Source organism: Bubalus kerabau, chromosome 1 (assembly GCF_029407905.1).
Source record: "Bubalus kerabau isolate K-KA32 ecotype Philippines breed swamp buffalo chromosome 1, PCC_UOA_SB_1v2, whole genome shotgun sequence".
Taxonomy (NCBI): Eukaryota; Metazoa; Chordata; class Mammalia; order Artiodactyla; family Bovidae; genus Bubalus; species Bubalus kerabau.
Window position 1 is genome coordinate 84,210,101 of NC_073624.1, and position 24,476 is coordinate 84,234,576.

The following is a 24,476-nucleotide window of genomic DNA, read 5'->3' on the forward strand; positions in this document are numbered from 1 at the left end:
ATGTCCATGTATAGCGTCTTCTCTTGTGTTTTTGGAAGAGGGTGTTTGTTATGACCAGTGTATTTTCTTGGCAAAACTCTATTAGCCTTTGCCCTGCTTCATTCCATAGTCCAAGGCCAAATTTGCCTGTTACTCCAGGTGTTTCTTGACTTCCTACTTTTGCATTCCAGTCCCCTATAATGAAAAGGACATCTTTTTTGGCTGTTAGTTCTAAAAGGTCTTGTAGGTCTTCATAGAACCATTCAACTTCAGGTTCTTCAGCGTTACTGGTTGGGGCATAGAGTTGGATTACTGTGGTATTGAATGGTTTGCCTTGGAAACGAACAGAGATCATTCTGTCGGTTTTGAGATTGCATCCAAGTACTGCATTTCGGACTCTTTTGTTGACCATAATGGCCACTCCATTTCTTCTGAGGGATTCCTGCCCGCAGTAGTAGATATAATGGTCATCTGAGTTAAATTGACCCATTCCAGTCCATTTGAGTTTGCTGATTCCTAGAATGTCGACATTCACTCTTGCCATCTCTTGTTTGACCACTTCCAATTTGCCTTGATTCATGGACATGACATTCCAGGTTCCTATGCAATATTGCTCTTTACAGCATCGGACCTTGCTTCTATCACCAGTCACATCCATAGCTGGGTATTGTTTTTGCTTTGGCTCCATCCCTTCATTCTTTCTGAAGTTATTTCTCCATTGGTCTCCAGTAGCATATTGGGCACCTACTGACCTGGGGAGTTTCTCTTTCAGTATCCTGTCATTTTGCCTTTTCATACTGTTCATGGGGTTCTCAAGGCAAGAATACTGAAGTGGTTTGCCATTCCCTTCTCCAGTGGACCACATTCTGTCAGATCTCTCCACCATGACCCGCCCATCTTGAGTTGCCCCACGGGCATGGCTTAGTTTCATTGAGTTAGACAAGGCTGTGGTCCTAGTGTGATTAGATTGACTAGTTTTCTGTGAGTATGGTTTCAGTGTGTCTGCCCTCTTGCAACACCTAGCGTCTTACTTGGGTTTCTCTTACCTTGGGCGTGGGGTATCTCTTCACGGCTGCTCCAGCAAAGAGCAGCCATTGCTCCTTACCTTGGACGAGGGGTATCTTCTCACCACCGCCCTTCCTGACCTTCAAAGTGGGATAGCTCCTCTAGGCCCTCCTGCACCTATGCAGCCACGGCGTGGGCTTGGTCCTCCCGGCCACTGCCCCTGGCCTGGGGCGTGGGGTTGCTCCTCCCTAACGCCGCCCTTGGCCTTGGGCGTGGGGGCGTGGGGTAGCTCCCCCCGCCCCCCCTGCCGCCCCTGGCCTCAGGCTTAGGGGAGTGGAGTAGCTCCTCCCGCCCGCCGCCCCTGGCCTCGGGCTTAGGGCGTGGGATAGCTCCTCCCGGCCACTGCCCCTGACCTCGGACACGGGGTAACTCCTCTCGTCGCGGCCCCTGACCTCCGACGCTGGGTGTCTCCTCTTGGCCGGCCTCCCTGACCTCGGACGCCGGGTAGCTCCTCTCGGCCGTTCCTGCACCGTCACAGTCTGGTACTCGCAGCCGCTGCCTCTGACCTCGGACGTGGGGTAACTCCTCTTGGCTGCCGCCCTTCGGGCATGGGGTCCTCCCGGCTTCTGCCCCTGACCTCGGACGTGGGGTGGTTCAGGGTTACCTTAGGGAGTTTAGGTTATATGAGGCCAGGCTAGTCTGTTTCTAGTTCACCCTGGCTCATTGTGTAGGTCTTAGTAGTTTCAGCCCTCTTTGGTAAGATCTGGACTCTGTTTTTATGTACTATGCTAATCCTATGAAGCAGTCAACATTATTTCTTAGCTTTTCATCCTTTCAACTGATGCGTTTGAAATTGGCAGATGCATAAAAGCAAAAGCAACCCCCAAAAGACAGACCTAGCTCTCTGGGTTTCTTCTCTTGTAGATCCATAATTCTGCTTCATTCTTAGCTCTCTGATGACTGAGCAGATAGCTAAAAATCAAGTTTTTTGGTTCAGTTTTTCTAGATTTTTTTCAAAAGTCAATTTAGAATTTAGTTCTTCATTTTTGAACTTTAAAGTGTTTCTTTTTTTTTTTTTAAAGTGTTTCTTAAAGTAGTAGTGGTATTTTGTTGAAGTAGCAAAAACTGAGGTAAGCCTTGAAGTAATGTTATCTTTATGTCAAACTCTATGAAATAGAAATATTTTTTAAAATATATCAAAGATTTTATTAGTAGAAAATATCTGTTAAATATATGGTACAGAATTAAAGCCAGGAGTGAGTTTACTGAAATACAAGCTGTTAAACCAAGGGCAATGGAACACTTAAAATTTTCCTAATGATAATTATTTTGTGTTTGCTTATTCACTAGTCATTTGATAGCATTTGGTTGCATACATACAATAACAGGCACTAAAGCTTTAAGAAAAACTGGGGGGGGGGGGGAACACTTTACATTTTATTACAAAGGATTTAAAAAAATTTTTTTTTTATGAGATTTTGTTTGAATCTGTTCACTGACTTTCCTGCAGGTCCCCTAAAGAGAGTTGTATTTGGAAACAATGTTAAAAGTTGAGCTGCTTTGTTAAAGAACAGCATTTTTCTGAATAATGAAAAAGTAGATCACAGCAAAATATAAGTTGGATGATGATTTCCCAGCCAAGATGTTTGGAAAGGTTTGCGTTTGCAGAGAGTATCTGAGGTGGAGGAAGCTACTCTTGTTGCCCGGATTTCTTGGTGATCCTGAGATGGTTACCTGACACCAAGTTGGTGGTGGTGGTTGACAGGGCTGTCTTCTCTTGGGCGAGTAAGCTATGCTGTATGAGTGTTCAGAAGAAATCCTTAAGATGTAATAAGGATTTTTAGACAGTAGTTGATCTTACAGTTTGTTTTCCCTTAAAATAAACATTAATAATGGAAATTCTTTTTTGAAAGATAAAAGTTCTGTTTGCTTTTCCAAAAAATCCTTTCATACCATTGTAAGTGACAAAGAGCTATATTTTTATATTTCATATTTTTAGAGGACAATAAAAATCTTAAAAAAAAAAAGACACTAGAGCGTATAATGTATACAAAGTACATAAATCAAGGTATATAGCTCACTGAACCGTAAGTGTAACCACAATCCAGGTTAAGAGAGAGAATTTTACTTGCGTCTCAGAAGCTTTTTCATTCTTCTATTCAGTTGCTTTCTTCTTCCTCTTCGAAGGTGATTGTTATTCTGACCTAAAGCAATCTTAATAGTCAGTGACAGTAATTACAGTTGTTGTAACTTGTAAAAACTTTTTGTCAAAGTAAAACTAATATTCATTTAATACACTGTAATTTAAAACATTAGTAACCTTTGTCAAAAACTTATCATGAGTAGTTTGAACATGTGTTTGTTTGTCTCCTCGAAGCAAGCATCTTTTTTATGCCTTGATGAATTGTTATACTGCGTTCTGAGTTTGAGTCAGTTTCCAGTATTTTATCCTTTGCATTTTCATTGTTGGAAATATCTCTGAGAGTTCCTTTACTGTGGCTTTTTTATTAGCCTCCCTTCCTCTGGGACATCTTTATCCTTTTTGTCATAGTCCCTTTCCTTGTTTGCCTTCAGTAAGTTTGCCTTTACCATTTTTCCTCAGGCTGCGTATCTTTTTTTTTTTTTGAGTGAACACAGAATTTTATTTATCTCGTGTGAACTCATAGTGAGATTTCTGGGTTGTATGGTATGTATGTGTTGGACATTATAGGAAGTTGTTACATTATTTGCTAAAGGGGCTATTTCACATTACTTCGAGCAGTGTATGAGAATTCCAGTTGCTCCACATCCTTGTTAATGCTGATTTTATTGGAGTATAGTTAATCTACAGTGTTGTGTGAGTTTCTGTTGTATAGCAAAGTGAATCGGCCATACATATACATATGTCCACTCACTGCCAGACTCCCTTCCTCTATAGGTCATTACAGAGCACCCAGTAGGCTTCCCTGTGCTATCCAGTATGTTCCCATCAGTTATCTGTTTTATATACAGTAGTTGTGAATACACCAGTGCATGTCTTGAAAGCAACATTGCCATCGTTCCCTTGGTCACTTATTTCTTCCATAACTCCATTTATATTCAGTTTGAATTCCATTCCTACCATCACACTTTTTCTGTTTTCACAAGAAGGCAACAAAACTACGTCTTTGTTGTTTGCCTGTGCACTAAATAACACATACATGGTGGCCAATCCAAAAGCCTTTGAAAAATGCAGTGTGATTGGTCACTGATGATGATGTGCATTTGTTAGTCATGTGGTGATTTGTGGACTGAGAGCTAGCAGCTGTGTGCCTGTTTATATTCCTGTATGTGAAATCCAGTTGTTTCACATCGTTGTCAATGCTTGGTATTGTCAGTATTTGTTTTTTCTTTAATTTGAGTTAGAGAGTTAATACATATGGTACATGTTATGTATGCTTGTAGGCATTATTCCTCTTAGTCCATCATTTCCATTTTATAGATGAGGAAACAGGCACAGAGAGGTTAAGTAACTTCAGACCTCTCCCATGGTAACCAAATGATGGAACCAGGATTGAATCCTGACAGGCTTGTTCCAGAGCCTATGCTCTTATCTATGGGGCTGTATATAAATTAAAAGATTGAAAATAGACTCTGTGGGAGAGGGAGAGGGTGGGGAGATTTGGGAGAATGGCATTGAAACATATATAATATCATGTATGAAACAAGTCGCCAGTCCAGGTTCGATGCACGATACTGGATGCTTGGGGCTGGTGCACTGGGACCACCCAGAGGGAGGGTATGGGGAGGGAGGAGGGAGGAGGGTTCAGAATGGGGAACACAGGTATACCTGTGGCGGATTCATTTCGATATTTGGCAAAACTAATACAATATTGTAAAGTTTAAAAATAAAATAAAATTAAAAAAAATAAATAAATTAATTAAAAGATTGAAAATCGAGTAGGAAATATTTTACTTGAAAATATAACATAATTTGAATAGGAGAATTGAAGAAACTTTAGTGCTTGATGTTATGTGTATTAAAAGCAACGTTTTAGAATTGTTCATTGGTTTCAAGAAAGCTCTTGAATATTTTTTCTTGTTTCTCCAACTGATAAATTTATGAGGGAGTGAGTGTGTTTGTACATGTGTCTGTCTGACTCGGGATTGCTGAACTTTGACACTATTGGCATTTGATACTGGGCGGTTTTTTATTGTAGGGGGTCTGTCCTGTGCTTTGTAGGATGTTTAACCCCTGAGCTTTACCCACTAGATGCTAGTACTATCCCCAGTTGTGAGTCAGAAATATCATGTCTTCAGATATCGCCACCTGTCCTAGTAGGAGCAAAAGCACCATCACTTGAGAACCATTAGTGTATGGAGCCTCACTAATAAAATCCTTTTTTATTCTTGCATATATTTGAGTATTTTTCATATTCATAACCTGGATAAATAGGTTTTTCTGCATTTACAGTATCGGATTCTCAGAGCAATAATGATAGCTGTTGCTAGTCATGTGAGTACATTAAGCATCAGGAAACTGTTTCTATAGGTTGCTTTTCCTCTCTAAAGTATAATTACAGCAACTTAATTACTCTGTAAAAGATGAACTAAGGGTTTCTTTTTGGATTGGAAAGGTTGATGTTGGAGAACTAAGGGTTTCTTTTTGGATTGGAAAGGTTGGTGTTGGAGGTGGTGGCATTAAGTAGTGGAAGATCAGTTTTAGAAATCTAAAATAGGGAACTTAAGAGAATATTGACATTGGAAAATATTTACTTATATAAGTTGTTAATAGTAGTTAAAGTGATTTACTAAATAATTGGGAAATATTTTGCTCTCCCACATGATGAATAGGAAGTATCAATGAAATGAAAGAATAAAAAAGTTTAAGTAATTTCTAATTAAAAATCAAAATTTAAAACCTTAATATTATGAAAATACTACAGTCACACTATAGAAATCATTTGTAAAGGAAAAATTCCTTGATTTTATTAGGAATAGGTTTATAGATGAAAGCATGGTTGATTTTCTGTTGAATTACATGCTTTGAAGACTCATTACATTCTCACATCAAAGAAATAGAAATAAATCTATGAAAGGCTTTTGTTTCAGTATAAGGTAAAAGATACAAGGTTGCTCAATTTGTCCTTGCCATATTATCATAATTAAAAAAACAAACCAAGCCTTTGTATATCCGTATTTAACCTCATAAATTATAGTGGGTGACAAAAATCTAAGAAAATTAGGACTCAGTTGTTTCATAAAACTCATGTCATGTGCACTAGTGATACACATTAAGACATCCATATTATTTATGGATAACTGGATTATTTTGATAGTCATGACTTTTTTCTCTCAGATAGAAACTCTTTGGGCTGACATTTGAAACCAAGTGCAAACTAAATTAGCCAGGTGTTATGACAAGAAAAAGAAGAAATTAAAAGTATTTTGCAGCATTTGGTCACATTGGGTTGAGCCTAGACAAAGATTTTTATAGATGTATAAATAGAGGAAAAGAAAGAAAATTTATTGTTGAAGATGAGAAAGGCATTCTGACAGAAAAGTTTGCTATTTCAGCTCTATCTAGTATTTGCTCTCTGTGTGTATCTTGAAGTCTAACCCTATTTTGTGGACTGGATTAGTATTTTTCTTTTAGGACCATTAAGTCCCTAGTAATTTCCACCCCAACCCAAATTGTATTTTATTCATGATGAGGTTTATCTACATTACCCTAATTTTCACAACTGGTCAGGATCATTTGCATGTTTGATAGAAAAAATTAAAATAACTTGAGTTACATTAAATATTTACTTAGATAACATATTTGTCTTCCATTGATTTAGCTTCATATCCTTCTTCTATTTCTTATTGGTGTTTTCAGAAAACTTCTTCAATGGTTTGTCAGCATTCATTAAATTATTAAAGACTAATATTTAAGATACTGCCATCTGATGTTGAAGTTTTCACCCTTAATTGGAAAGTCACTTTAAATCTAATTAAATTCCAACTTTAGGTATCTTTTTTGGATGTAATATAAACTTAGTATTTTGATACACAGTAGTTTCTTCTTATTGACTTATAATTTATTTTATTTATATATATATATATATATATATATATATATATATAGGGACAAACAGGGACAGACAGACAGGTCTTTTTTTCCTATCCCTTCTTTCCAAACATTTAGCTTTTTAATCAATCTGAATTTGTCATGGCATATGTTAAAAGGAAGGGAATCAGTCACTCTCTTCCCCATGTTGTCTCAAAGTTTGGTAAAATATTTTATAACTTGATAGTCCATGTGTTTGAGGGAAGATTAAAAATGAGGTACCTGATATGTTTTCTACTGTTCTTTCCATCTGTTTTCTGCAATAGAAACCTAACTTTGACAAGTTGAAACCACTTCCCTCCTAATTCATTGGTTCTTGTGATGAGTTCTGGGCATACTTCTTGGTTCTTATTACCTCCTCCAAGCCACAGTTCCAATGTCATCTGTGAACTTCTCCATTTGTACCACTTGTCCTCGTCTCTGTACTCTTTGATGAATTTTCAGGACCCCATGGCTTCCTTGGTGGCTCAGTGGTAAAGAATCTGCCTGCCAATGCAGGAGACGTGGGTTCAGTCCTTAGGTTGGGATGATCCTCTGGAGAAGGAAATGGCAACCCACTCCAGTATTCTTGCCTGGGAAATCCCATGGACAGAGGGAGGGCCCTGATGGGCTATAGTCCATGGGGTCGCACAACAGTTGGGCACAACTTAGTGACTAAACAACAGCAAATTCTTTGTTTCTGGATTATTATAGTTTCTGGCACACAGTCTTTTCCATCCCTCTCTGTTTTGATTTGGTGATACTTTTAACTAACATCAGTCTTGCGTTTTTCAACTCTTCTGTTTAGCTGTCCACTGGCATGGTCAAAACCCTAGAATCGTCATCACTGAAAAATGTTCTGCCTCTGTCATGAGCTCTGAGTTACTGTTTTTGACTTGTTGTTGTTGTTCAGTCACTAAGTTGTGTCCGACTCTTTGCAGCCCCATGGACTGCAGCACGCCTGGCTCCCCTGTCCTTTGCTGTCTCCCAGACTTTGCTCAAATTCATGTTCATTGACTCGGTGATGCAGTCTAACTATCTCATCTGCCGCCTCCTTCTGCCTTCAATCTTTCCGAGCATCAGGGTCTTTTCCAGTGAGTCAGCTCTTCATATCAGGTGGCCAAAGTATTAGAACTTCACCTTTAGCAACAGTCCTTCCAATGAATATTCGGGGTTGATTCCCTTTAGGATTGACTGGTTTGATCTCCTTGTAGTCCAGGAGACTCTCAAGACTCTTATCCAGCACCACAATTTGAAAACATCAGTTCTTCAGTCCTCAGCCTTCTTTATGGTTCAACTCTCATATCCATATACATGACTACTTGAAAAATAATAGATTTGACTATATGGACCTTGGTTGGCAAACTGATGTCTCTGCTTTTTAATATGCTGTCCAGGTTTGTCATAACTTTCCTTCCAAGGAGCTGATGTCCTTTAATTCATGGTTGCAGCCACCATCCGCCGTGATTTTGGAGCCCAGGAAAATAAACTCTGTCACTGCTTCCAGTTTTTCCCCATCTGTTTGCCATAAAGTAATCGGACCAGATGCCATGATCTTCTTTCTTTTAATGTTGAATTTCAGGCCAGCTTTTTCACTCTCCTTTTCACCCTCATCAAGAGGCTCTTGAGTTCCTCTTCATTTTCTGCTATTAGAGTGGTATCATCTGCATATCTGAGGTTGTTGATATTTCTCCCAGCAGTCTTGATCCCAGCTAATGATTCATCCAGCCTGGCATTTCACTTGATATACTCTGCAGAGAAGGTAAATAATCAGGATGACAATATACAGCCTTGTTGTACCCCTTGCCCAATTTTGAACCTGTCCTCTTTTCCATGTCCCAGTCTAACTGTTACTTCTTGAGCTGCGTACAAGTTTCTCAGGAGACAGGTAAGGTGGTCTGGTACTCACATCTTTTTCCAAGAATTCTCACCATTTTGTGATCCACATGGTCATAGGCGCTAGCATAGTCAATGAAGCAGAAGTAGATGTAGATGTTTTTCTGGAATTCCTTTGTGTTCTCCATGATCCAGTGGATGGTGGCAGTTTGTTCTCTGGTTACTCTGCATTTTCTTAAACCAGCTTGTACATCTGACATTCTCAGTTCACATACTGCTGAAGTCTAGATTGAAGGATTTTGAGCATAACCTTGCTAGCATGTGAAATGCATGCAGTTATACAGTAGATTGAGCATTCTTTGGCATTGCCCTTCTTTGGGATTGGAATGAAAACTGACCTTTTCCAGTCCTGTGGCCACTGCTGACTTTTCCAGATTTGTTGACATTGCGTGCAGCAGTTTAACAGTGTCATCATTTAGGATTTTAAATAGCTCAACTGGAATACCATCACACCACTAGCTTTGTTCGTAGTAATACTTCTTTGACTTAGAGATACCATAGCTGTATGTAAACAACTCTGACATGTCAGTGAGGTTGTCTAGTTCAGTCCTTCTCAAAGTTTTGTGTGCCTTAGATGCATCTGGAAGGCCTTGTTAAAGCCCTGAACGCTTGGTCTGCACACTTCAGTAGGTGGTGTGATGCCCTGAATTTGCATTTCTCTCACCTTCTCAAGGTTGCAATGCAGGTCTGGGGACCTGCACTTTGAGAAACAGTGCTCAAATTAATACTTTTCCCCAAAGGACAAATAATTTCCATTCTTCCTTAAGCATCTGTTCATATCCTTACTTTCTTTACTTTGTATTGATGACTTCTAGAAATATGTTAGGGCTTCTCTGATAGCTCAGTTGATAAAGAGTCCACCTACAGTGCAGGAAACCCCAGTTCGATTCTTGGGTCAGGAAGATCTGCTGGAGAAGGGATAGGCTACCCACTCCAGTATTCTCGGGCTTCCCTGGTGGCTCAGCTGGTAAAGAATGCACCTGCAATGTGGGAGACGTGGGTTTGATCCCTGGGTTGGGAAGATCCCCTGGAGAAGCGAAAGGCTACCCGCTCCAGTATTCTGGCCTGGAGAATTCCATGGATTGTGAAGTCCATGGGGTCGCAAAGAGTCAAACACTACTGAGTGACTTTCACCTTTGTGGCATAAACAACAGAAATATGTTACTGAGGTAAAGAACTTCTGAAGAGAGATCTCTCATGCTTTCTCTTGAAATGAGAATTTTCCTCTGTGTCCTTTCATGTTCTCTCTTCTTTCCTTTGTGCTGTTCTCTTCTACTTAGTTCCCTTGTCCCATTTTCTCCTGGTGATTTTTGGCTCCTTCTTTATCAGTTACCAAAATGGTCTTGGATTATCAGTTTCTCCTTCTATAATAAATTAGCGTTTTCCCTTCAGCTTCCAAATATATCCAAAATTCCCTCATAGCTCAGTTGGTAAAGAATCTGCCTGCAATGCAGGAGACCCCAGTTTGATTCCTGGGTCGGGAAGATCTGCTGGAGAAGGGATAGGCTACCCTCTCCAGTATTCTCAGGCTTCCCTTGTGGCTCAGCTGGTAAAGAATACGCCTGCAATCCAGGAGACCTGGGTTCGATCCCTGGGTTGGGAAGATCCCCTGGAGAAGGGAAAGGGTACCTGTTCCAGTATTTCTGGCCTGGAGAATTCCATGGACTGTACTGAGCGACTTTCACTTTCACTTTCCAAATATATCCAGATAAGCCCCTTTTCTCAGAGCATTGTCCCAATTCTCTTCCTTCTTTCCTCTGCCAAACTTTTTTTTTTGGAAGAAAAGTGATAGTTTAATCCCTTTAGTAGATACAGTTTCTTATAGTCTGATTTGGTTTCCAGAGTTTCACTGGTCAGCCCACTCACTGGTCATGTGACTCTTAGGTTTTAAATTCAAAGATCTCTGCCAGTTTCTTCAGTATTTGATATAAACTATCTTTTCTCTTTTTGAAAGTTTCTTCCTTTGTTTTTCAGTTATAGCCTTTTAAACTTTTCACTGTTCTTGTTTGCATATCCTTTAATCCTTCTCTGCTTTTTCTTGAAACTTGGACTGCTTTTCCCAAACATCTAAATTTGTGCTGTTTAGTACGAGAGCCACTAGCTAAATGTGCCTGTTGAGCACTTGAAATATGGCCAGTTCAGACTGAGATATTGTGTAAATATAAAATACACACTTGATTTTCAAGATGTAAGATGAAAAAGAATATAAAATATCTCACTAAATTTTAGAATATTGGTTATATGTTGATAATACTTTGAGTATATTGGGTTAAGTAAAATATTGCTAAGATTCACCTGTTTCTCTTTACTTTTGAACTCTTACTACATCATCTGTGGCTTGATTATGTTTCTCTTAGACATTGTTGATCTAAATTTTAACTTTTCTTAAAGACTTCTTGGTTAGTTTTTCATCTATTAATATATACTTCTCTTCTGAACGATAGTACAACTTTCTGAAACATTTTCTCCCCATCCCCACAGTTAGATACTAAGCTTTTTTCAAGCCAGAATAATTCTCTATAGTGCCTTTTATATATTGGGACATAGATATATAGATATGAAAAAATATGTATAAATATGCATGTGAATAAATGACTTAGGTAAAGTAGTCCCATATACTTATGGTAGATGATGCCTACTGTGATGTTTTTGTTTAATCTGATGGTCAGTAGGAGAGGTTGATGTGAAAGAAAGGAGAGATGTTATTCTGCTCTGAGATTTTAAAATCTGACATATACTTCCCCCATGTGTATCTTGAGCCACCCCAAGCCACTGATGGCTCTGAATTGTGCTGTTGTGATTTTACTGCCATCTGGTGTCAGGATTAGGAAACTGTAATTCAGCGTTTCATCTTTCCTCTCCCTCCAGAGAAAACAGGCTATCTTTCCTCTGAATGTGGCCTTGTTCTCCATTTCCTGAGTAAGTTGTCGGGAAGAGCTCATTGACTCTCACTGTAGGAAACCTTTATTCTCCTTCTTGGAGCACTCTTCCGTTTCCTTCACTGATCACTTACTCTCCTGTCCCTCGTGTTCTTGTGGCCTCACACTCTCTCATTCTTCTCAGACAGCCCATTTCCTTCTGAGTGTGGTAGTTTTCTAGCCTTGGATTCTAGGCCTTCTGCTTTTTATCCTTTGATTTCATCTATACCAAAGGCTTTAAATACTGCCTATTTACAGTTATGACCAACCTAGATAGCATATTCAAAAGCAGAGACATTACTTTGCCCACAAAGGTTCGTCTGGTCAAGGCTATGGTTTTTCCTGTGGTCATGTATGGATGTGAGAGTTGGACTGCGAAGAAGGCTGAGCGCCGAAGAATTGATGCTTTTGAACTGTGGTGTTGGAGAAGACGCTTGAGGGTCCCTTGGACTGCAAGGACATCCAACCTGTCCATTCTGAAGGAGATCAGCCCTGGGATTTCTTCGGAAGGAATGATGCTAAAGCTGAAACTCCAGTACTTTGGCCACCTCATGCGAAGAGTTGACTCATTGGAAAAGACTCTGATGCTGGGAGGGATTGGGGGCAGGAGGAGAAGGGGACGACAGAGGATGAGATGGCTGGATGGCATCACTGACTCGATGGACGTGAGTCTGAGTGAACTCCGGGAGTTGGTGATGGACAGGGAGGCCTGGCGTGCTGCGATTCATGGGGTCGCAAAGAGTCGGACATGACTGAGCGACTGATCTGATCTGATTTACAGACAAATTTATAATTATAAGCAGAAACCTCTTCTGGTCTTGTCACCAGTATCTGTAGTTGCTTACCAAACTGTTAACATGAGCATCTGAAAGATAGCATGATTGAATCTAAATGTGGCTCTCCTGCTTTGTACCTATTTCTCAGGTCTGCTTTCTCATTTCAGTAATCCACTGTGCCAGAATTCAATATCATCTTGGCATCCACTGTCTCTCACACACAAAAGTCAAACATTTACCTTGTCCCATTGAGTCTACAAAACTTCTTTCTTGCCCATGTTGAATTTGTGATGCTTCCCCTGCTTCCACCTTATCTAAATCACCACTGCCTCTTGCCTGGACTAAGAATGCTCCTAATTGGTCTCCCAGCACACACTATTGGCTGCACATTTCATCTGTACATTTAGTATCAGCCTCTCCCACTTGCCTGAGAGTTCCATAATGGTAGGGGCTACATGTATGTGCTTCATCTTTGGGTCCCCAGCCCCTGGTAGTTCCTAATATCTGTGTAATACATATATAGCTACTTACTTCAGCTCTCAGTGATTTTGCTATGACTCCTATAGTTTTAGTGGCTTATTTCAGTATTAATATTTTGTCTGAGTTCATTTATTGTAATGAGTTTTAACTATTCTCTACTTCTGCACAGAGGAGCTACATTATATCTGTAAAGACAATATAGTTTGGGTATTAATAGTTAATGACAACAATCTGGTTACATATTAAGGACTACCAGTCAGTATGCTGAAATTATTTTCTGAGCATTTGAAATTTCATGGCAGTTGGCTCATCTTTTTATCATTCTTCTGTCTAGAGTGTAATGTTCTTTAATTTCAGTATGGAGGTATATTTGCTAAATCTTCAGTTAAAAACTGTTTGACTCCAAGTGTTCTTTTAAATAGAAACTTGTGTCTCAATAGTTTTATTAATTTTAATTTGCTTTGATGTTTTAATGATAGTTTTGCTTTATAAATCTTTATTATTTGGGCTTGCTTTCTGCTTTGAGTTGGTGATATTGCTTAATAAAGCAATATAACTTTTATAAGTAAAGGTGATACAAAAAGTTGGTATTTAGAGATGGGCAATACTCTGTTACAAACTCAGAGAGCAAGGATTTAATAAGTATATACCATGGTTTCTCAACCTTGGCATTGTTAACACTTTGGATTGCATCATTTTTTACTCTGTATGTTTGGGAGCTGTTCTGGGCATCATAGCATTTTGGTAGCATCCTGGTACCAGTTGCATTCCCTCCTCTCCAATTGTAACAACGAAAGTGTCTGTAAACGCTGCCAGATTACCATGGGGCAGGGTAGTGGGGAATTGCACCAACTGAAAAGTGTTGAATGCTATGCTTAGATGAGGATAATAGGCCAAGAACTGTCTCACTGGGGCAATCTTTGGCATTTTCTAGGAGTCTTTGAGAGAGTAGTAGTGATGTGGTGTGTTGTTAGTAGCAAACAGAAGTAAAAACTATATGACTATGTTTTGCACATGTATAAATTTTTGTGCTTGCTTAAAAGAAGTAACTTTTGCACATAACCACATGGTTAGCCAAACTAAAAAAATGCTGCATTCCAAATATGTTACTGATAAAGCTTCATTTATTGACTGATTTCAGAAGGTAGGTGATTGTAGAAAAAGGGAACAAAAATTACAACATAAAGAGTGGCTTATAACCAGATCTTTTGCTATTTGTTCTTATATATAGAGAATACAAGATATAATTAACTTATTTATTTTTACTTCAAAGGGACGTGAGAGACAACTTTAGAAGAAAAAGTTTCAACTCCTATTATGTGAGAGAGCGGTCACCTCATAAAAGAAACACTCCTTTTTTCAGAGAATCGCCTGTAGGCCGAAAGGATTCTCCACACAGCAGATCTGGCTCCAGTGTCAGCAGTAGAAGTTACTCTCCAGAAAGAAGCAAAACTTATTCTTTCCATCAGTCTCAACATAGAAGTATGTATTTTTAAGAGTTCTCCTTTTTGTTTTGTTTTTTTTTTTGCAGCCTCTAACAGTCAGAATATACCAAGTCAGATAGCATTATATGTGTTATTAGATATACATATTATTTTTAACTCTTTATTTGAAAGTTTTCAAACTTAGAGAAAAGTAGAATAGTATAACGAATGTCATAACGTGTCTTGGAACCATTTCAAGTTGCAGTCCGCATGATATTTCACTTCTTTAGTGAAGTATCTGTGTAGAGGAGGTGTGTTTGTAATCATGTTGGCGAGTTATACACTCCTGTATGTTCTGCTAATTCCTGGGTTGATCCAACCTCCTTTAACCTTTGTCACTAGGGGAGATCATTTATATTTTTCATGAAAAATATTAGTGTTTCCCCTGAATATAAGGTATAGCCTTACAGAATTTAGAGCTAAAACCTACCTTCGATTCATTCTTTGCCAATCTCCAATTTGTTTTTTTTTTTTTTTTTTTTTAATTTGAAGTCCCCAGACATGCATGGCATTCAGTGCATGTCACCCTGGCCCAGTTGCTCAGTATTGGTTGGAATAAATAAATGAAGCAACTTTCCTAGGTAAAATGTTCCTGTATTACCATTCTGGACTCTACCACCTGCAGGTGTGCTCATTCACAATACAGTTCCTCATGCCTTCTGTATCCAGAGTGTTATGTTAGAACAGTGTCCCTGTCACCCAGGAATTAGAATGTATATGTATTTTCCCACAACTAATAGCAAGTTTATCAGTATATAAATGTGACATGTAAAGTATAACTTTGATGTAAGACTTGATACTTTGTAAATGAGTTAACATGACATAAGCAGGTCTAAGTAAGAGATTCTCACTCTGGGGATGGAAGAACATGCCATGGAGGAAATGACATTTGGACTCATCTTTTATTTCAGACTTGTATGACTAGAGAAGTATCTTCTAGGTAGAAGGAATTATAAACCAACATACAGAAATCAGAAATTTATTCTTTCTTTTCCTTCCTTTTAACTTTTTTTTTCAAATAATAAGATTTTTAGTTTAACAGTCTTTGCTTAAGATCATTAGATTGTCTCCATTGTAGCTGTTGCTGGATTCCTGTATTTAACAAACGTTTATCACTTGTCTGCTATTTCCAGAGATAGTTAGAGTGGGGCTTCCAAAAAACATATTTTGGATATATGTGTATGAATGGCCTTGCGGAAGGTAAGAATCCCACTTGAAGGTTTTAAAACAACTATAGTGACTCAACACATGCCTGATTGCTTAAAATATTCTTGGACTAGTTCCAGGTAATTGGAAGTTTTACTGTGGAGTTCAGTGTTAAGTGTTTGGTAACTTCTCCTTTCCTTCACTTCCTTCCTCTCCCCTCACCCTTCAAGGAGATAAACAGCCTCTAAGTCTAATGTATGCTCACACACACAGACATAAATATCCAAAATTAGCCAGATACCTTCTAGGGACTTATGTTTTTAGATGTGTATGACTTAAATCCAGATCTATTAGTAATTTGGTTAAGAGGAAGACAGTGTCTTTAGACACAGAATTGAAGCCTTTTAAACAAAACTAGTAAAGTGGAAGCTGGAGATCCTTCCTTAGATCTTGTAGTGAAGCTATTAAGTTATTTAAATTATTGGTGAATTAGCCTTGTTTTTTCCATTTTTCCTCTAAAACAGATTTCTAGGACGATATCTTCAATCTGCATTTGGTCTGGTAGGTAGTGGCCGAAACTCTAAAATCTTGAGATGCAATATGGAGCCACAATGTGATGCTCCAGTCTGTGTGTCTCTAATATGCTTTCCCCATCCTTACAGGTCTAATAGGTTTAATATCTTGCAATGATGGAAAGATAACAGAAAATGGGGAGACTAAAATCTGGTGTGAATTGAATGAAATAGAGTGTACAACTTTGTTAATGCCTTCATGTTTATTTTCTTAAGTCATTTAACTTTGAAAGTGAAGTTCTTCAGTCAAGAAAAAAAGTTGTTTTTTTTCCCCTGGGAAAATTCTCTTTACAGATTGCTTTGGTTGATTCCTCAGCTATTGGGGCTGAACTGTTACAATGTTTTTCTTTACTCCTTTCATTAAACAGTTTTCAGAACAGTTACATGAGATAATCTTCCAAAAAGTTAATGAAGTCTTACTTTAAACAATAAATGGAAAAAGCAATTGTTATCTTACATATTTGTGGTACTGGTTTTTGCTTTAAATATACATCTCCCAAATATTGATTGTACCTTGCGTTTATTCAAAAAATAAAAAAGAGAAATGTGGTCCTTCAATTATCAGTCACTTAAACTGGGCTAATTTACCAGTAGTGGGTTAATTTAGTTTTCCAATGGAAATTGGAATTTTGACAAAGATTTTAAATGTTTCTGTAAGTAACAGGTAAAAATAATTTTCTTATTCTGTATGCTCTCATTTTGTTAATTTTTTAACATATAATATTGTGCTTCTTTTCATACTTTTTAGAGAAATTTTACTCATTTTAATGATCATTAATAGTTTGTCCATGGCAATCATTTTATGACTATTTATTCATAATTCTTCTGTGCATTTACTGTATCTCTTATGTGCTTAATTATAAGTCACAATGATTGTTACTTTTTCTTCTCAGTGGCTTATTTCCTGTTTTATGCACACATGTCCATACATGTTATTTAATTAAATTTTTTCATAGTGTTTTGAGTTAAATCCTATGAAACTTTGTACTACCATAGGCTGATTATCTTCGTAAATCAAACTGTCTGCATCTTGTGTTCACATTTAAGAATTTTCTGCCCATAACTTAAGTGGGCCAACCTGATCATAGCTGTGACTATGATATATGATAATATTTTTTTTCCTTATTATCATTCATATTTACATGTTAACAGTATAGATTGTCCTGGTTAGCCTCATTTCCTTTTCCCTTGTTATTATACTGTTATAGTTAAAATTGTTTTGTTATATATACCATTTATATTTTTACTTGAAGTTTATTTTTATTCTGAGTAATATAACCAGACATTCCCTGTTTGTCAGCTCTCTCTTAGATATTTATTTCCTTTTTCTTTCCCCTCTCTCTGATGAATCCCATTGTTTTCCTATCTTATACTCTTGCTACTTACCTTCTGTTTAGGATAATAGTGTTAATAAAAACACCAGAATCTCTCATATCAGTATGGGAGACTTTTTGTTAAAGTACTTCCCATGAAGTTTTCTACATCACAGGTCAGTCTTTCTGTTTTTATATAACTCATTAAAAAAAATAATAATTTAAAACCTTTTCTTGTAACAGCTACTTAATACTAATTATTTTTCTTAGAGCCATAAAGATATTTCTATTTATGTTGGAATCTTTTGCAAATTTGAAAAGTACCATCATAATCTCTTTGATTTTTTTTTTTCCAGATTTAAATATATTTACTTCCTTAAGTGCTTCCTTTTATTTGACATGGTTTTCATACCTTTTACTTTCCTAATTTTTTTTCTATTCCTTTTAAGTTGTGATGCCAGAAGTGAACTTTTGTCAACCATATTGTGTTACTGGCCTTTATTGAAACTGCAGGCAACTGCAATCTAGGCCGTTTTCACATATATTATAATAATGTGAAGAAAAAGAAAAACCCTGCAGCTTATACTTTTTTCAGGTACAGTTGTTTGTTTGTGGTTAATACATTAAAAAATAATCTAGGAATGCTGTATTTCATTTAATTAACTTTGGCTTACAATTCTCTTCCATAAAGGTCTTAAAATCTATTTAGTGACTCTATGTACAACAGCAGATAAAAGCAGTTTTGTTTTATCCATAAATGAAGTATACTTTATGTTTTGTATTAGTCATTAATAATTAATTTGAGTAGCATAAGTCCTAATATAGAAACACCTCCCTCTGTGGACCATGTATCTAAATGATTTGCTATTACTCAACCAGTTGATTCCCCATATTTTTTTCTTTTCCACTTGAGAATCACAAAGCATTTCCTCTTTGGAAACAATAACATAAAGATTGCTTTGCTTTGTTGTGTAAAATCTGTTGTGATTCCTAGGGATGATACTGTATGTACTTACAAACTCTTTGTTAATTTGTTCTAAACATTTGCTGCAGGTTAATGTCAAATTTACCAGTGATGCTCATATATAAATCAGGCTTCCCTCATAGCTCAGTTGGTAAAGAAACACCTGCAATGCAGGAGACCCTAGTTTGATTCCTGGGTCAGGAAGATCCCCTGGAGAAGGGATAGGCTACCCACTCCAGTATTTTTGGACTTCCCTTGTGGCTCAGATGGTAAACAATCCGCCTTTACCATCACATAGAATCAGGCTATGTGACACTTTGGAGCTTCCCTCATAGCTCAGTTGGTAAATCATCTACCTGCAATGCAGGAGACCCGGGTTTGATTCCTAGGTCAGGAAGATCCCCTGGAGAAGGAAATGGCAACCCACTCCAGTATTCTTGCCTGGAAAATCCCATGGACAGAGGAGCCTGGTGGGCTACAGACTATGGGGTTTCAAGAGTCGAACTCGAGTTAGCGACTAAGTCACCACCACCGTGTGACATTTTGGTTGAATTTTTTAGAGGTCCTTATTGTGGAAGATTGACAGGTCTATTGCTTTCATTGGTCTGTATCTAACTTTATATAGCTCCGACTTTGGGTCTAGTCTCCCCTTATTTTCTTGAAATCAGCAGCCATTATTAAGAATGGAAGATATTTTAAAGAAAGACAATATTAATCAGTGTTTAATTTTGAAAGCACATCTTCCTTGATAACTGAAAATGTACAGGAATTAAAAATAATATTTTGAGAAGAGTATCTTTGGAAATTAGACTCTATTATTAAACTTCAGTTTAACAAGAAAGAAGACATGTCTTAAGACCTTTTGCTGTGAATGAATTTGGAAGTCCATGCGAATTTTTGGATAATAGCTGAAATTCCAATAAAATTTGGAGATTTAATTCTGCCTTTAGAAAGAAGGCTTTTCTGTGCAGTTGTAGAGTTAATAGTGGGAACATGGAAGTAGGCTTTACCATCAGATCATGTTTATTACACAGTAGGAACCTATTTTCGTATATGCTGAATATAATAGTGTTTCTTAGCTTAAAAGTTACTTTATTTGTGTTCAGTACTCATAAATATTTTGGCCACCTGATGTGAAGAGCTGGCTTATTGGAAAATATCCTCATGCTGGAAATAATTGAAGGCAAAAGGAGAAGGGAGCAGCAGAGGATGAGATAGTTGGATAGCATCACTGATTCAGTGAACATGAATTTGAGTAAACTCAGAGATAGTGGAGGACAGAGGAGCCTGGCATGCTGCAGTCCATAGGGTCACAAAGAGTTGGACCCAACTTGGCAACTGAACAACAAAACTCATAAAGTCATTCAACAAAAATATATTTTACATAAAAGATTTGCCAAGCAAGACAGATCCAGTCCTTGCCCTCTGAGTTTATATTTAGAGAAGGAGACAGATCATTTCATGGGAATAGGCATTTTAGGTGATACCCGAGTGGGCAGAAGTTGCTGGGAGGATGAAAGTAGAAAAGTATTATTGGGATGAGCTGTTTCATGTGGAATTTAATCTTGGACTCTTTAAATGATCCAAGCTGTAAATGTGCTATTGAATTAGATTCCACAGTATATTCTTTTTGTCTGAGAACCTGTGGTTTAATCACAAGAGAGCTTTGGCTGTGAGTTTTCTGGGTGAATCCTAGGGGGTCAGCTGTAGCTTTCCTGGCACCTACCTGAATGATGGAGGTTCTGAAACAGTAGTCAAATAATGGCATTTTCATGTGTGTAGACATATATAGCATCCCTGTTTTAGGGCATGTATGTTCTACCAGGAGCACACTTCCATAATTTTCGGAAATTCACTTCCATGTGTTCATAGTTAATATGTCTTAATTTTAACTGGTTGGATCTCTTACCTCCAAAAGTTGGTTATTTTGGGGAAGCAGTAGTGGTATAGAGCTTTTTCTACCTCTGTGGTTGTTTTTTCTGTAGTTTTTTGGTGTCTTTACCACAAGGATCATTTTTCTTGTGTCTCCTCCGTTTTTCTGTTTCATGGCCTTTTTGTGGCTGTGCCATGTGGCATGCGGGATCCTAACCAAGAATCACACCTTTGCCCCTTGCAGTGGAAGCACAGAGTCCTAATCACTGAACTGCCAGGGAATTCCTTGTTTCATAATTTCTTGAATAAACAAGTAGATCGCTGAGAAATCATGTTCTTCCTAACTGAGAGCCCCATATTTGCACATCTTCATCCATGATTCAGAAAAACGATTTCCTTAGCATCTTTGTAGTCATCACATCTTCATTTGTTCATATCTTAATTTCTCTTTTAAAGCTTCAGGTATCAAAGGAGAGATGAATGTACTACCAGTGCTCTTGTTTATTTTTTATTGATAAGACTTTCAGAAATATCTAATTTTACTCTTATATCAGGCACTGTACAAAGCATTTAATAGTTTGCAAGATATAGCCCTAACTTTATTATCTCTCCAGCGATACTTAAAAATTTTTTTCCCTAGCAAAGTATTTTGTTCCTATATGGGTTATCAATAATTAATAATGCTTGATTGGATGAATCTGGTTAAATTTATCATTGCTTTCATCAGAACACATGAGCAAGAAAGTATGTTTCTGAAAGATCATATCAGATTTACAGCTACTATATTCAAAGAGACAGTGAATATTGTTAAATTCTTACAGACTTTTAGGTGTTTGTTGGAACACTGAGCTGCTTCTTTGGCTTTTATTTCACCTGCATGGGAAGAACTTTATAGTCTGTGGAACCAGTATTTGAAATTCTTGTTCATTTTCTTCCTCACCATTTATTCTTTCACTCACTAATATATTAACTGGGATTTTGATTTCCATATTGCCAACTTTAGAATTTTCTTTCCTAATTTCTTTCCTTCATCCTACTTTAGAACTTTTTTTTTTTTTGCAAGTCATAGCAAAGACAGGAATGTATTGAGTCCTGTTGCCAACATGGTCAAGTAGGAGTTAGTTTCTGCTTACTAAGATCACATATAAGATGAATTTGAGATAATGGCCAAGTACCTACAGAGTAGCATTCTGTCCATTAGAAATATAGAAGTATGAGTGAAAAGAGTTGAGAGATATTTGTCTTATTTTCTTAGTATTGATTGGAGCCAAATAAGAACAGAACCAAAAAGACTGAGGATAGGAGGAACATTCATATTTAAGGAGCAATAACCAACAAAGAAGAGAGAGAAAGGTAAGAAGATATAGGATGACAGACAGAAAAGTACAAAGGCATGAAAGCAAATGGCAAAATATTAAGAACTCGTAATAGGCTACCTGTTGAGAACAAGGCAGAACGACTACTTGCAGGTGGTCATCGTATGACCAGGGAACTGGTATGATGTAGCATGAAAACTTTCTCAGGTGTCTTTTTTGATTTCTAGGGGTGGTTCATCTTTCACTCTTGATTTTTTGATGTCATTCTTTAATCCTTTATATATTTACTTTATGGAGGAGATTAGATTAGATGCTTATACTGATGAGTAAGATGTGTGATACCTGTCTTTAACTTTTGGTGTCTTATTATAGGGTCCTTTTTTCATGACTTTCTGGCCATGCTATCCTTGGTTAGCCTCGTTTTCATTCACCTTTGTTGGACCGAATCTTAACAGAGTTTTTCTCCTATTTTGTTATTTATTTCTCTTTAGTGATATTTGCTCAGGCAGCCCAACTTGAAGACAGGGTAGGAAAGATGTTAGGGTTACCAGCAAATGCTCAGAAGTTCCTGTTCTCGGTATTCCTACTTCTGGGTTCTTCTCTTGTTCCTTCTGGGCACAGAGGTGCTGGTGTTAATTCCTCCCTGCCCACCTTTCCCTAGAGTCCGTGCGTGCTGGTGCCTGCTACAAACGGCAGAATGAAGGAAAGCCAGAAAGAGGTGAGTTTTGAGCTAGATTTTGATTTGGGATTGTGAAGGGTGGGGGGTTATAATTGATAGAGGTTATAGAAATGGGAAAGTGTATAAACTCTTCGTTAGTCTACTGTGGGAACCAGAGTTGAACAAGAGCAGGCTCACATAGTAGGATTTGGGTAGATAAGTGGGTTTGTTGTATAAGCTAGCCCATTCCTGGTTAGAAACAGCCACCTCAGAGGAGGTTGAGATCTGTAGAAGAGACATTGGCAGATAGAATCTAACAGCAGTAGGTTCAGGACATATCTATTTTTTGTTTTTGTGCTTTTTCTGCTGCCATCTGTATCATCCTTTTTCGTTTATCCTTTGCTTCTTGCCTGTCCTTCCCCTTCATGTAACTGGTGTATGTGAATATATGTTGATATTTGATCAATCACTGCCCTGTCCTTCAGTGTTCCTTTGCTTCTGCACAGTGAGATTGGTTGAAATCTGCTTAAATTAGCCTTATGCAGCTAAAATGATGAGAGATCCTAAGACAACACTTTGACATCATACTTGGCATACCTGTAGTGCTGATGTTTTATTTGTAAAGGAAATGCTAAATAAGAAATTAACAGCTGCTTGTGAAAATTTTTTTTTGTTGTTGTTGCTATGTTTAGCTGCTGTGTGCCAGAATTGAGCCTGTAATTATGCCTTTAATTAACATAGTGTGCTGTACTGATTGGTCCAGTTCTTCATCTTTGAAGGAAATATTCTTCAGAACACACTGAAGAGGTCATTGTGTCCTAAGGGTAGAAAAATAATTCATCTCTTCACCAATTTTTGAGCACCTACTCTTTTCTTAAAGGCAGGCCTTGGGTATTCAGAAAAAAAATAAGCTTCTCTAGGAGTTTTAGATGCGATGGGATAGACAGACACTGTCACATTATGATGTGGGATTTGCCATGTACAGTGGAAATTCAGTAGGGAATAAACCATGTTCTTAGTCATTTGGGGATATAGTGATGATTGGTATCCTTTTACTTTTGATTTTTCAGGTCTATAAGAACTTTTAAACTTGCTTAGTATGAAAGTCTCTTAATGGTACCACAAGTTAAAAGATTCTAGAATTCTGTCTTTATAAAGACTATTGGAGCTTCAGAGTTGGAGTATAGTACCTGTAGCAGGGGAGTCTTCAACCTCAGCACTATTAACATTTGAGGCTGGATAATTCTTTATTGTGGAGGTCTGTTCTGTGCATTTGTAGGATGTTTAGCAGCATCCCTAACCTCTGTTTGTCATGTGCCAATGGCACTCACCCATTTGAGACGATCAAAAATATCTTCACACATATGCACATATTATGGGTGGGGAGAGGTGTGGGGGTGTCTTGAGAAAGCCTTTTCAGGTCTTCAAGACATTGGAAAGAGATGTTATTTACTACTTCTCCAGGTGGTTGGAAGCGCTTGAGCCTCCAGGTCCTTACTTAGCTATTGTGACCACAGCAGGAAGAACTTAGGAGGCTTTTTGACTGAAGCCGGCTTTGCTTCAGTTTGAAGGTCATTTGTCTCTGCTTTTGCTCTTGACTGCTTTCCTGGCCTTAACCCACTATCCAGCCTTGACCAATTTCTGTGCCACTCCAAACTTGGTGCTACTTTTTCTTCTCTCCATAGTTAAAGTTTCCTAGCCCTTGAAAGCAGAGGATACATACTACATTTGACATATAGTCAATTTAATGAAATGTTTTTCTATTAGTAACAGCTCACTGTTATTTAAAAAATTATGTTTAGCTAAACCTTTTTTGTTGTTTTGTTGTTGTTGTTGTTGAACTGGCTAAAGTAATATTTAAATTTATTTTCTGGCTTAAATTTCCATAAAAGCAATAATATATACATAGAGCACTTTGGGAGTGTCTGAAGTGACTAAAGATAAAGGCTAGTGACTTTATCTCATATGAATTTATTTTTAATTATTCAATATATATTTGAGCACTTATATCAGGTACTGGACTAGTGCTGTATTACAGTGTTCTAGTT

General features: G+C 37.7%; 1 protein-coding gene across 21 annotated transcripts in view; it reads left to right on the forward strand.

Annotated features, from left to right (window-relative positions):
• Positions 1 to 24,476, forward strand: part of PPHLN1 (periphilin 1) — a 170,501-nt gene that overhangs the window by 59,733 nt on the left and 86,292 nt on the right. For 18 of the 21 annotated variants that reach the window (XM_055581085.1, XM_055580905.1, XM_055581033.1 and 15 more), the window contains 2 exons: positions 14,377 to 14,585; positions 22,432 to 22,488. In XM_055581085.1, coding sequence (XP_055437060.1) covers positions 14,377 to 14,585; positions 22,432 to 22,488 — 266 coding nt within the window. The remainder of the gene's footprint in view (positions 1 to 14,376; positions 14,586 to 22,431; positions 22,489 to 24,476) is intronic. The other 3 variants (XM_055581007.1, XM_055581075.1, XM_055581016.1) reach the window with 2 other exon arrangements.